This window comes from Chiloscyllium punctatum, chromosome 31 (genome assembly GCF_047496795.1).
Source record: "Chiloscyllium punctatum isolate Juve2018m chromosome 31, sChiPun1.3, whole genome shotgun sequence".
NCBI classification, from domain to species: domain Eukaryota; kingdom Metazoa; phylum Chordata; class Chondrichthyes; order Orectolobiformes; family Hemiscylliidae; genus Chiloscyllium; species Chiloscyllium punctatum.
In genome coordinates, this window is record NC_092769.1 from 9,710,811 (window position 1) to 9,725,668 (window position 14,858).

Consider the following 14,858-nt stretch of genomic DNA (forward strand, 5'->3'; position numbering starts at 1 on the left):
AAGATGCAAAAAAATTCTGATTCGACATTGTGCCACGAAACATGTCCTGCATAACTGAGGCACAAAGAAAATATACAGCATATTTCCATCTGCCTCGCTCAATCAAATATCTCTTGTTGCCAACAACCAATTTCAAAACTCTTGCTATCTGCCTTTTGTTCCTGAAACGTTCGTTCTGATTGGAACAACGTAGTCAGGGCTCTCAATTCTGAGGCACCTAATCGAATATTGTATTTCTGGCTGATAAAAATGGTTTTGAAGCGCGAGATGAAATTGAACTGTCTGAGATTCAGGGATCCGAACTGGACAATTTACAAATGGTCAGGACCGTTGACAAGTTAGTCAGAGATAGCACTGAAACAAACTGTACAACAGACTTAATCCTAGAGGATATATCAACTCCTCACGTCAAATATATTCACTGTACTTGAACATTCATCAGAGGAACTAACCAGTGGATTAATGTGAACGAGAATGTGTTCACAATGAACATAAATAACCACTGAGTTAATAAACTTAATAAGTCATTGTATTTAATAAAATGATTGAGGTGGGAAATATCGCCAATTAAAGCACAGATCCGGAGGCAATGGATTATTCTCTAAATTATTTTTACATATTCTTAAAACGTTCCTTGAACTTTGGAGATTTTGCATGCACTGCATAAAGTCAATACTGCATTTCAGTGTGGAAAGCATTTCTGTTGAAGGAATCAGGGCAAGGTCATTTTCTTGTTTACTGCTTTTAATGAATGAAAATGTTTAGAAAGGTATGAATTGAAAACATGCTTTTGTCTGGAGTTGCCTGCTTTAACAGATGTCTAAGTAAATGTGGGCACTGCTGCCTCACAGATCCAGGTACCCAGGCTCGGTTCCAGCCTTGGGTGACTGCCTATGTGGAGTTTACACAATCTCCCCTGTGTCTGTGTGGATTTCCTCCCACAATCCAAAGATGTGCATGTCAAGTGAACTGGTCATGCTATATTGTCCACAGTGTTAGGTGCATTAGTCAAGGGTAAATATAGGGTGGGGGAATGGGTCTGGGTGGGTTACTCTTCAGACGGTCGGTGTGGACTTGTTGGGCCAAATGGCCCGATACATACTGCAGGAAATCTAATCTAAACGATTGTCACACTTAACAAATGTGAGCAGATTCCTTCGGATCGCTACATTGCAATAAATCGGTCAAGTATATTAATTCAAATAAATATTACTCTATTTTCAGTGTCTGAATAAACAATGTGCTCCGTTATCCTCTAGTTCATGTCTTCTGCAAATTTGTGAACTCTGCATATGTCTGAACACATCGATGTAAAATGAATTCTCTGTGTTTGCAGCAAGTACTCCCATGGTTCCTACAGTATGGAAACAGGCCATTTGGCCCAACAATTCCACACTGACCCTCTGAACAGTAAGTTGCCCAACCAGACCCATTCCGCATAATTTATATTTACCCCTGACTAATGCACCCTAACCTAGTCATCCCTGAACACTATGGCTGTGCTAAATTGCACAAATCACCTGACCTGCGCATCTTTTGGACTGTGGTAGGAAACCAGAGCGCCCGAAGGAAACCCACGCAGACACAGGGAGAATGTGCAAACTCGACACAGGCAGTCACCAGAGGGTGGAATCGAATTTGGGATCCTGGCACTGTGAGGTAGCAGGCCAACCACTGAGCCACCATGCTGCCCTGCGAGTTCATGAGTGAATTATTTTAATTAATTCAAAATTTGTCCTTGGTCACATAATTCACTATAGCAGTTGTTTCCGAAAGAATGACTCTTCAGTTGATATTTTTTTGTAAAATGTAACTATTTATTTAAAATGCACAGATTGGGAACACATAAAGCACTGTGCAGATTAAATAATTCAGTTAATGTTATATTTTTATCCTGCAAATCCAGTTTAATCAGGGACATAACAATGAATTAACTCAAGTTACGTATGAAACTGATCAAAGCAGTGAAACTGATCTGTTCTTCATAGAATTGTGCAGAATTTCCAAATGGTCTTTGTCAATGATCTTTTCCAGTCAGAAAAATATGTATGTCGTGTACAGCGGAATTGAAAGGTGTTTCTTGATCAATTATAACACAGTCATGGCATTTTTGCTCAAGAGCAAGAACTAATAGAACATTAGATTTTTGAAATGCTATTTATATTTCTCTATGACTTGTAAACTGTTTAAAGACAGACCTTGTGATTGAACTAGATAGTGGAGTTCTGAATTTGGATTGGAAAGCATGGATTAGATTAATCCTTAATTATTGCTTTTAAGTAAAAATGGCGCCCGAAGGTATCTGTTTTCCCTTCATTTCTAAAACCTTTGCGATTTGCCTTTCACTTAATAATAGGCTTTATGAAATTTCAACTCGCATGCTGATTGCATTGAATGAGGAACCTGGTTCACTGTCACCAACCGTGTTAACATTGCAAAACAATGTAGAAACCAGAAACGGTTTCCCAAATATAACACATTTAATGTTACCCAAGCACAGTCCCTCCTCAACAGATGAACGATCACCAGATCACAACATGGTGTGTTTGCAGCAGAACTGGCTCTGCAAACATTTTCAACAGAACCAAGAACATGATGTAACCTCACTCAAAAAAAATTGAAGCCTAACAAAGCTGCTCAGAATCAAGCAAACTAATGATTAAATTGAATAGAAATAACAAGTCATAACAGCAACCTTGTTTGTGAGGGGACTTAACACTTAAAGCTGTAACGTTTCTGGCAACAGTTCAATTTATTTCCAACCTGCACACCCTTCTTGATCATGACAATCCTGTGCAGCACACAGTAGAGCGGTTGAAGGCATATATTGATTAATCACTTCATGGTCAAAACAAAATTACTGAATGGACAAATATTACCACATTATAATTTTAAATTAGTTTCAATTGCATAATCTGTTCTATTCTGCAGTTTCAGATTTTAGTCCCAAATTTTATTTTGAATGAGGCTACTCAAAACAAAATTCAGTTAGTTTACAATTAGAACTGAGTTCTTTTTTTAAAAATTCAATGCATTAAAAACGTTTTTTTTTCATTTCTCACACTTCTGGGTTTCTGCCTTAAGTTGGTTTTCAGACCATTACAAATGGATGTAATGTTTTCAATCAAGCAGAGAGAAATGTGTCATATAAGTTGAACAAATGCAGAAATGATTCATGAAAAACAATAGAACTTCACGAATATTGGTAATGAACAATAATCCAGAGAGACAATCTCCTCACCAGAAAGAAAACACCAATTACAGAAAGCATGAAAACGGTGATCAATTCCACAAATTGAATAAGAATTCAATCAACTCAATTCAACAGAATCAAGGAAAATAAAATCAGAATCCAATCAACTCAAAACAACAGATTTGAATGAAACATAATCAGAATCCAACCAATTCACTTCAACAGAATCAAATAAAACAATTTCAAATACCAATCAACACACTTCAACAAAACCAAGTAAAAACAAAGCCAAAATCCAATCAACTCAATTCAACAGAATCAAGTAAAACAACTCAGAATCTAATCAACAAATTGCAATACAGCACCGCAAGAAAATTTTATGACAGTTTCTAATCTGCTTGTCATCAACAAAATAAATGAGAAAATATAATCATGGTAAGAATATATATTCAAGAAATGAATAATGATATATTAGCATATTTTAATCATGTTTGGTAATATCTCAAACATCTTTGAATTCTTAGCATTTGTTGTTGATAATAAAACTCACAGTCAGGGTGTCACTGACATTAAACATTATTAATAGCTGACTGTTTAAGAGACATTAGTGTTTCAAGTAACCCAGCCACATAGAATGCCCATCTGATCAAAAAAAAGATATACACGGAGCAACTGACTCCATCATCACCATTTTAGCTCTTTGCTGAGCCTTAACTGAAGTCTATAATCAGTCTGAACAAAAATCAATCCGAACCAAACCAAACGCATCACAGAATCTGAGTTTCATTTAATTCAGAAATTAGTCACATGAATAGAAAGTTTTTAAAAAGTCACTAAGAAAGTTCATAGTTCTTACCTGAAGTCACTGTCACCATGGTCCCTTGGCCCCAGTAATCAAGACCATCACAGTGTTACATTCTCTGAACTGGGTCACACAATAACCAGCTCTGCATAAAACAAATCAAAAATCTACTATCATTTTAAATTTTCAGAACCACGGGCAAAATAAAGTCACAATAAATCTTCATCACATAATTGCGCTAGTGAATTCTGATCATTCTTGATAAATTTTAATACTGTTTTATACTTCACAGAGTAACACATGAGCTGATTCTCAAAATCCCCAAATGGTGTATCGATAATTACCCAACACTTTTACAAATTAAATAGTGATACTGGCATTAAACCCCACAGAATTAATACTGCACTGCAAGTTAAGACGGTTTGTAGAAGTAATCACTGACTATTTTCAAACAATCGAGGTTTCTGTATCGATCATAATTGCAGTGTCACCCCAGTTATATCACTGTGAGACACGTTGTGTCAAATACTATGACAGACTGTAAACTGTAAAATGCAGATAATTTCTTCACTTCCTGGAAAGCAGTGATTCAGACTCCTCTAAGAATGATTTGGTGCATTATTTCAGCTTTTACTCTTCATTGTATTTTGAAAGCTTGGAATACTTTTCCAGGTTTGGTCTGCATTTAACTTGACAATCAACACGAAGAAGGTCGAAAAAAATTATACATTTGTACAAACTAGCACGACTGGATTGCGTTTAAATTGCATCTCACATTATTTCTCGCTCCTGCCATGGTAGAAGTCACCAATTTGAGATAATCACTTGTCAGTGGTTATTGTATGAGGATGTCGCTGTGTACAACACTGTGACCCACTGTAGTATCACAATGATGTAGACCAGTACACTCATTCTCTGTTCTTTACTCTAGGTCTCAATTTTCATTTGAAAGAGCCATTTCGTACTGATCATGTTTTGAATTAATGCCATAGTTGACATAACAATGAGCAGTGATTTCCTGAGCTGTCAGATATATTAAAACTAACATTTTGTCCGAGCATTTAATTGATGGAAGTGTTAGCAGTACATACGACATGCCCAAAACATTGTCCCATTGTGTCACCAGTTTGCTAGTTTAAATGGTACATTTCCTGTTTGATAGTTTTGTAAGAGGCAGCTTGAGGTCTGCTTCTGATCGCAGTTGGTATAATTGCATTTAAAACTCGTACTGACCGTCAGTTTATGATGGAATTGACAAAATGTTCCCTCGAGCTGTTTTTGAATGGGTGCAGCCCTGGTTCCTCTCGCTGTCGTCTCTTGCACAGTAATAGATGGCGGTGTCTTCGATCTTCAGGTTCCCCATGACCAACGCGAAAATGTTGTTTGAATTGTCTTTGCACGCAGTAAATCGATTCTTAATCGCTGGTGCATAGTTACTGTCGGATGAACTATGGTAGTACAGCAGCCACTCCAGACCCTGTCCGGGAACCTGTCGGACCCAGTTCATGTAGTCACTGCTAAGATCGAAGCCGCTGGTTTTACAGGTCAGTTTCAGGCTGCCTCCGGGACGGCCAGTCTCTGCCTCTGGCTGAGTCAAAACAACCTCCGACTGGACACCTTTAAAAAAGAAAACAAATAAACCATGAGCATTAATACAGATTAAATGATGGCTGAGTCTTTTACATTCCTGCGGTAGACTAACATTGAGACAGTGACAAAGACAGACTTGAACAAAAAACACTCACATGATAAGAAAGTAAGGAATAAACTGAGAAAAATTGTCGACACAATCATTCTGATAACTTGTGGGAAGCGGTTCTGTCAAGATTTTTCTAAACAGAGCCGACCCAGGAGTGTTGAATTACGGTCGAGTGCCCAGGATTTATATGGCCATCGGAAAGGGCAGGTTTACAGCTTCCGCCTGCTGGTTTCCTGCTGGAGGCTCAGACTGGATCCTGGTCTCAGCTTGTACAGCCCGAACACATGGGATCATGTATTTACGAGGTTACGTTGAAACGTGGACATATACACATCTTGGGATATTTATTTTGCTGAATAGCTTCTTTGGGAGTGTTTATATTTAAATGGTGGAAGTAAAATTGAGTAGCTTCAGGTGTGTTTCACATGATAGTTGCAAGTGTTTTGTTTAAAAAAAACAAATTCATTCGGATGTTAGCTCCCTTTATCTCTACATTCATTCACAAGCAGATAAAACTAAAATCAAAGTTCAAACATATTACCAGCTAGAAAAACAATTGAGCTTGTTTTGCCAGGACACTGCCAGTCTCTGTCCCAATACAAAATAACATGTAATTCATACTTAACATTTCAAAATTCAATTTAGATAACTGAACACAGAGCTTGTCCAAAGTGATTATATTTAGAATATTCAATGAGAAGTTAACTCTCTTTAATTCTACATTCCAACACAAGCAGATAAAGCTAAAAAGAACTTCAATAATATTATTAACCAACAAAATTAGTGACTTTATTTTTGCTGTCACTCAAAGTCTCTCTCACTTTACAAATAACATACCATTTCTAATCTGCGTTTCTAAATTCAGTTTAGGCAACCTAATATGGAGCATGTCTAAAGTGATTATATTCAGAATGTGAGTGTGTGTCCCTCAACAGTTTGGACTCGGAGATTAGAAGCAGCTCATTACATTGCAGAATGTCTCTCCCTGCATCTTTTTTTTACAAATTGCTCCGACCCTAAAATGCATAGTAAAGGAAAGCTGTGTGCCTGAGAAACAAAAAGTGAGTTGGCAGTGATACATAACACCTAGGTAAACTTTTGAAAGAGCATTTACTGAACTAGAACAGGACAGTCCATACATCCATATCTAACAGTCTGGGTACATCAGGAATGTTTGGTTAAATTAGAGAGTATTACAATAATCATTACCACGGATGTAGGTTATAAACAGTACATGTCTCTGCTCACTGATAGCTCTGACAGGGGCAGATAACTCATAAAAATCAGTAAAAATTCGCTGTTACACTCAGTTTTAATGAGATGCATGAATCCGAGAATGGTGTAACAAGTGATGTGAGTTTGAACCAATTCAATTTTGCTAATTTACTTTGAGATGATAACAAATGTTACTGCAATGTGGGATTTTGGATCCATTAACTTCATATTCAGGAGCTTTAAAGATACTCAGTAAACAGGCTGAACGAACCAGAACGTCATTGCATTCAATGTCCTGTTTTCTGACAGTCACACAGTGAATGCTGTATTTAGTGACTTTCCTTTTTAAAGAAGAAATGCCAAGTGAAATGTATCCATTGTGAGTAAATGGGAAAATATCGTTTGTTTGGTAGGATTTTACTTTAGTTGATTCATTTTCCCTTTAATAGGCCAGATACAATAGTTGGCAGTAATTAAGCTGACTGCAGAAAAGGTCCTTGAGTTCCCAGTTTCATTTACTGGAAGCAGGTGGAGTTTCTGCAGTGGATCAAAGATATTTTGTCTCACTGTTGACCAGTTGGTGGAAAGCAAACTGCAAACCATAACCACCACCTCCTCAGAAACAAATCGACTCAGCAACAATGCTGGAGGAAAGTTTATTTTTCAGTTATGTAACTTGGAGAACTAGTCACTCCTCTCATTGAAGGAAATATTCGCAGAGTCTCAGACACAACCTTAACATCAACAGTTCATTCAAGGATCACTACAGCTCTGTATAATATTGAGAAAAATTGATAAATAGTCAGAGAGTCATGTAGTGATACAGCATGGTTACAGACCCTTCGGTCCAACCAGTCCATGCCAGTCATAATCCCAAACTAAACTAATCCCACCTGTGTGTACTTGGCCCATATCCTTCCAAACATTTGATATTCATTTACTTATGTCTTCTAAAGGATGTAAGATCATCCCACACAAAAACCATTCTCTGTGTAAAAAGTTGTCTCTGATTTTTTTTTTCTCCTCTCATTGTAAAAACATGTTCCCTATTGTTGAAATCCCCCACCATAGGGAAAATTCGCCAATGTCTTAGTCAAAAATTGAATACAATCCCAGCTCCAAACATTTACAAAATATCACTATGGATCTTCCTCGAGTCCAAAAAGGATTGTCCCCTTTGATCAATGATTTGTAAAATTTACTCGTGTATCTACTGTGATAGACGTTTCCAAATAACTTCTTAAATGCAAATGGTTCACATCAATCGGATTAAAGTAACATTTCGTGCACTACCCCACACACACAAAAAAAGAACTAGTTTGTTAACATGATTTGCTCTGAGGAAGTCTACGATGCATTGTTTTATCAAACAAAATCATTTCCACTGTTGTGAGCGCTTGTCTATCTTCTGTGCAATGGTCTGAATTTTAAGTTGTGTCTGATTGCAGGTGAAACTGGCTGATCTGGGTAAAAGTACAGTTTGTGCCTTTCACATTGTTAATGTATATTGCTGACTTTAGTTGAATAAAGAGGTGTTGTCCCAGGCATCGTCTGGCACCATTAATTAGACCATTAATTGCCACATCACTAGCCAGATTATCAGGTGGAGTTTAATGATATGTGATATTTTTGAAACGAAAGCTTCGTACATTTCCAGTATGAATCATGTCAATTAGAGCCATTCACCTTTCCACTCATGGCTTGATAAACTTATATGAGGTCACCCCCCGAACTCTCACCCTCCAGAGATAAAGGTTCCAGTTCCCTCACATTCTGCTGTTTTAGATCCTCCTGCCACCCCAGGTCCACAGACAGTGTCCCTTGATACCAGTTCAAAGAAATGAAAGGAACTTGTCCCACCATATTTTTCAATTTTCTTTGGCTTCAAACACTATCAAAAATAAATGTTTGTGTCATTGCTGATTTATGGGAGAATGCCGTGTACACAATATCTGCTGAAATACCTGCCATACCATCCTGAATCTGGTTCGCAGGTTCATCTGTTGCTCACAAATGCAACCAGACATCAGGGAACAATGAACATTGCCCACACCCAACCCTCCCCCATTCCCCTCTGTACTTTGTGAAATCCGTGTTGTCAATAATCAGTTAAAAGAAAGTTTTTTTTTTAAACTTTCTTAATTCATGTTGCTGATCTTGGCTGAGTAAAGGTATGTTGCTGTCAGCATTTCTGGGGAACATGTCTGCATTTTTTTCATGTCAGTTTACAATGATATTAAGTCAAGAATTGTCAAAATGTCCTGAGAAACAACGGTTAGAAATGGGCCTATTAGCTCCTCAGGGCTGTACCAACTGTTTGAATATTGATACAATTCTGCCCCTACTTTTTCCCCATAAGCCAGGATTTACAGCATTGGAGATCATATCTATATTGATAATGGATTAGACCCTACACAATGTTACCGAATGTTCACAGTGCTATCACCTGCAGGGTTATGGACAACATGCTATAAATTGGGTGTTGGCTGGAAGGCTCTGTCTTCACGTGATACAGGTGCGATGGGCGAAGTGATCTCTCTCTGTCGTGAAAACTTTCTACTACTCTAAATTCATCTTTCCTACTTTGTCTCGTTCAGAGGCTCTTCATACCAGAAATATTCCAAGCATTCGTTTCAATGAGATCAATACACTCCACCTGATAGTCTGGCTCGTGATGTGGAAATTAATGGTCTAATTAATGATGCCAGACGATTCCTGGGACAACATCACTTTATTCAACTAAAGTCAGCACTATACATTAACAATGTGAAAGGCATAAACTGTATTTTTACCCAGAGCAGCCAGTTACATCTGCAGTCAGACACAAAATTCAGACCATTGCACAGAAGATAGACGAGCCCTCACAACATTGGGAATGATTTTGTTTGATAAAACAGTCCATCATAGACTTGCTTAGAGCAACTCTTGAATATTGCTTGATTTCTTTTTGTGTGGGGTAACACATGAAATGTTACTGTATTCCGACTGATGTGAACCATTTGCACTTCAAGTTATTTGAAAACGTCCTTCATAACAGATATGTGAGTAAATTTTAGAAATCATTGATCAAAGGGACAATATTTTTTGGATTCAAGGAAGATCCATAGTGATATTTTGTAAATGTTTGGAGCTGTGATTGCTTTTATTTTTTACTAAGACATTGACATACAGTGCACAACTTCACAATTTGCTGTAACATGAAATTCGCAACCACTGTGAACCTGGAAGGTAATGGTTCAGAATTTAACAAGGACCAAGCAAGGTTCGTGAATGGACCAACGAATGATTCATGAAATTTAACAAAGGCATTTCTGAAATGATTAATAGAGCTAGGATGAATGTAGAGACACAAATTCACATCTCTGTTTGCATTTCAATATACTATAAATCACTTTTCTATTATATCCTAAAATACTTGCGTCTTCATTCATATTTAATAAACTCTATCTTGTTCCGGTGTTATGATAGTTTCTTTATTTACTTCACTCAAAACTGTATGCTGTAATCTTGCCTCAGTATTGACCAAACTCGGTTTGGTGCCAGCTGATATCACTTGAGCTGCTTTTTCAGGAAGTGAATCTCTCCACCTGTTATGTCAAAATAATCTGTTCATGCTTAGTTCGAAATGAATCCTGTTAATATCATCCCAAATTCAGGCTCGGTTATTTTGTATTTATTCATTGGAAATGAACAGAATATGTTCTTGGTGGAGTGGGAGAGGGAGTTAAAGTGTTCAGCCACGGGGCCGTGGGGTTAGTTGGCACGGGTGTCCCAGAGATGTTCTCTGAAATGATCAGCAAGTTAGTGTCCTGTCTCCCTGATGTAGAGGAGGCCATGTCAGGTGGAACAGACACAGTGGATGACATTTGTGGAAGTATAGATAAATTTCTCTGGATCATTTGGGGCCTTGTCAGAGGTGAGGGGGAGGTGTGGGCGCAGATTTTGCACTTCCTGTGGTGGCAAGGGAAGATGATAGGAGTGGGGAGTGGGCTGGTGGAGGGGCATGGACCTGAAGAGGGAGTCGCAGAGGGAATGGTGCCACCGGAATGCAGATAGGGGTAGGGAGCGAAATATACCCGAGTGATGGGGTCTGTTTACAGGCGGTGGAAGTAGTGGAGGATGATATGATGTCTGCAAGGTCGGTGCATTGGAAGTTGAGGACCAGGAGGGCTCCAGGAGATTGGAGGAACGGGGTTCAAGGGCATCGTCGACCACGTGGGAGGGGAAATTGCAATGTTTGAAAAAGGAGGTTATCTGGGATGTTTTATGGTGGAACTGATCCTCCTGGGAGCAGGTGCGGTGGAGGCAGAGGAATTGACAAGAAAGGGATGTCATTTTTACAGGAGGCCGGGTGGGAGGAGTGTCGTCTAAGTAGCTGTGGGAGTCAGAAGGCTTGTAGTAAATGTTTAGTTGGTCACTGGAGATAGAGGTGGAGAGGTCTAGGAAAGGGAGGGAGGTGTCCAAGATGGTCCCTCTGAAGTTTAGGTCAGGGTGGAAGGTCTGATTAAAGTTGATGAACTGTTCAACCTCCTCGTGGTAGCATGAGGTGGCATTGATACAGTCATCAATGTAGCGGTGGTAAAGGTGGGCAATGGTACCAGTGTAGCTGTGGAAGATTGACTGTTCCACATATCTGACGAAGAGGCAGGCATAGCTGGGGTCCATACAGGGGTCCATGGCTACCCCTTTGGTTTGGAGGAAGTGGGAGGATTGAAAGGAAATGTAGTTGAGGTTGAGCAAGTACTGCTTGGGTTGGCGTGACAGGAAGAAACGGAGATCTTCGAGGCCTACATCATGGCGTTTGGATGTGTACAGGCTCTGGACATTCTGTTCATTCTGGGGCTTATCAATTGCTTGCAGTTATTATGGAACTGCAGGTGCAATGGCTGGGAACTCGGAGAAACCAATGTTTAGGTCTTCTGCTTGAAGCAAATTTTGACCAGAACATTTAAACACCACAAAGCTCGCTGTAGGAAATGCCAGTGCTGCAACTTTTAATAATATTTGAAACTTTGTTAAAAATAGGGATTTTTAGTCATAGTTTCTGAAATAATCAAGAAAATAATTAACCATTTGAACAAGCTCTTTCAAAGAGAGAGGATTTGCAAAGTTTGAAACCATACAGTGCTGTGGTTTATTTGAATTCAATGTCGGTCAGAGTTAGATACTGACAAGGTGATCTCTCCATATATTGATTCTGTTAATCTGACAGACCGACATACCTGTCTGTACAAAACTGTATTATTTGTTTAGTTGATCAAAATTTAGGAAACAGATCAAACAGAATGTATTCGGCTGGGGAGGTGATGGATACAGAAGGCAGAATCAAAAACTGGGAACATTAAATCTGAAGAGAGAGTAACAAGGAGTACAAGATCAAAGACATGACAAGGTGCATGTCGATATGTTCCAGACGTTAGTGAACCGAATGAGCTTGTTCGATGGTCGAGAGACTCGTCCAATGACGTCCTGGAATCAGACCATGAAACAGAGATCGAAATGTCGATTTGCAAATGTCACTTCGATGTGATCGCTTCACACTCTGTGTCCTGATATAGGCCACATTGGTAGATGTTTCCGCCAGATTGCATCCCCTGGGTTTATTTTCTGATCAGAAGTGAGATGTGTGGCTTGCTGCTGGCACATAGAAACAGGAAGTTGAGCGCCAGCTGAGAATGATCCATCAGGCGCTACTTTCCGTATTATCAGCACAAACAGTCTTCGTACCTCTGAGGGTGAACACACACTGACAGGGTCAAGAACAAATGGACAGATTGCTGTAGGTCTCAACATTGTGTTCAATTCCATTCCCATTTCCCAGAATGAAACAGAAGAGACACAAGATTATTTCAGCTCGAGTAAATTATCTGTCAGAGAGATAAGAAGAGTTACCATCGGGTGAAAGGAGCTAAATGACAATATGTAGTTTCGCTCATAAACCTTTGTTTAAAAGTAGAAAGCTTGAGGGAAGTTAATAAGTAAATCTAAGAGACAGCATTCATTAAAAGTTGGAAAAGTAAAGTTTAAGCAATAAAATTCAGCATGGTAACTCTTCTTATCTCTCTGACAGATAATTTACTCGAGCTGAAATAATCTTGTGTCTCTTCTGTTTCATTCTGGAAAATGGGAATGGAATTAAATACAATGTTGAGACCTACAGCAATCTGTCCGTTTGTTCTTGACACTGTGGAAGTGATATAATATCGGAAGTGGTTGATTCTGTTTTCCGGAGAGGCAATGAGATGTGACATCGGGTGTAAAAAGTGGATGTAATGCTTCTTGACTTCAATCAGGTTTTTGACCAGATCTTGCATCTTCAATAAGGTAAAGGTTCATGGGATCTGGTGCAGTTTGGCAAATGCATCAAAGGTTTATTTGTTGGCAGAAGGTAATCGTCGAAGGTAGTCATTGTGAAGACATCTTGTGTCCAGTGGCTTATTATATGACTTGGTGCTGGATCCTTTGCTGTTTGCAGCGTATATGAAAGGTCTAGTCAAGAACGGAGCAATTTTGATCAGTAAGTTCAAAGATGAGGTGAAAAACGTTTGGTTTTGCAATTAGTGAGGAGGAAAGCCAGTGTGACATCAATGACCTTGCCTGTCGGAGAGAAGAATTGAAAACAGAACATTATATCCTAAAGTCTGTGAAGTAAAGCAGTTTCGAGACGAACAATTTAAGTGAATATATGATGTATTATTGGAATCTCCAAAATACAAAGGATAAGCGATCTTCAGGAATCCTAAAGAAGGGCTCATATCCGAAACGTCAATTCTCCTGCTCCTTGGATGCTGCCTGACCTGCTGCGCTTTTCCAGCAACACATTTTCAGCTCTGATCTCCAGCATCTGCAGTCCTCACTTTCTCCTCGATATTGTGGCTAGACCATTCATTCAGGAACCTGGGGTCTGAGCCCACAGTGCTGCCACATCAAGTCGTGAATTAAGGTTCATAATTAAACAACTCATTGAAGGAATAAGCTCCACAGATATTCCCTTGCTCTGCTTTGGAAAGAACAACACATCAGTGCAAAAGTTAAGGCTGTAGCATTCACAGCAACCTTCAGCCAGATGTGCCAATTGTCTGATCCATCTCAGCATCTTCCATAGATCACCAATATTACAGATACCTGTCAGCAGGGAATTCGCTTCGCTCCACGTGAAATCAAGACACTGTTGGGCGAGTGGCACTGGTTACTGCAAATGCTATGGAGCCTGACAAAATTCTGGCAATAATACTGATGACTTGTGCTAGCCAAGCACTCCCGGTACAGCTACAACACTGGCATGGACAATGTGGAAAATAGGCCAGGTATGTCCTGGGCACAGAAAACAGGTCAAACCACCCTGGTGAATTACTGCCCCATCAGTCCATGCTCAATCATGAGCTCGGTGTCGGAAAGTGCTTTCCACAGTGCTATCAAGCAGCACGAGCTCAGCAATAACCTGCATAAATGTGGGTCATGCAAGGCCTACTCAGCTCATGACTGAATTACAGACTTGATTGAAACATGGACAAAGAACTGAATTCCAGAAATGAGGGGAGAGTGACAGCCCTTCACATTAAAGTCACATTCGACAAAGTGTGATATTATGGAGTCCTAGCAAAACTGGATTCAATGGGTATCACTTGACAAACTCCCTGCTGCCTGCAGTCAGACCTCCCACATTGGAAGATGGCTCTGCTTGTTAGAGGTCAGTCGTCTCAGCCAAAGCAAATCTCTGTTGGAGTTCCTAAAGAAAGTGTTCTTGGCCCAATCATGTTCAGCTGCTTCAGCAATGACCTTCCCTCCATCAGAAGGTCAGAAGTGAAATCTGCATTGATCTAGCACTTCTTCTGTGACTCCTCAGTCCACATTCAAACGCAACAAAATCTGGACAATATCCAGACTTGAGCTGACAAGTGACAAATAGCATTCACACCACAAAACTGCGAGACAATGCCCATTGACAA

At 39.4% G+C, this 14,858-nt stretch overlaps 1 gene segment (V, D, J or C); it reads right to left on the minus strand.

Annotated features, from left to right (window-relative positions):
• Window positions 1-5,235: 5,235 nt before the first annotated feature.
• On the minus strand, window positions 5,236-5,837 carry LOC140456908 (Ig heavy chain V region-like). The segment is given in 2 exon segments: window positions 5,236-5,612; window positions 5,741-5,837. Coding segments are annotated over 2 exon segments (426 nt in total).
• Between the last annotated feature and the right edge of the window lie 9,021 nt (window positions 5,838-14,858).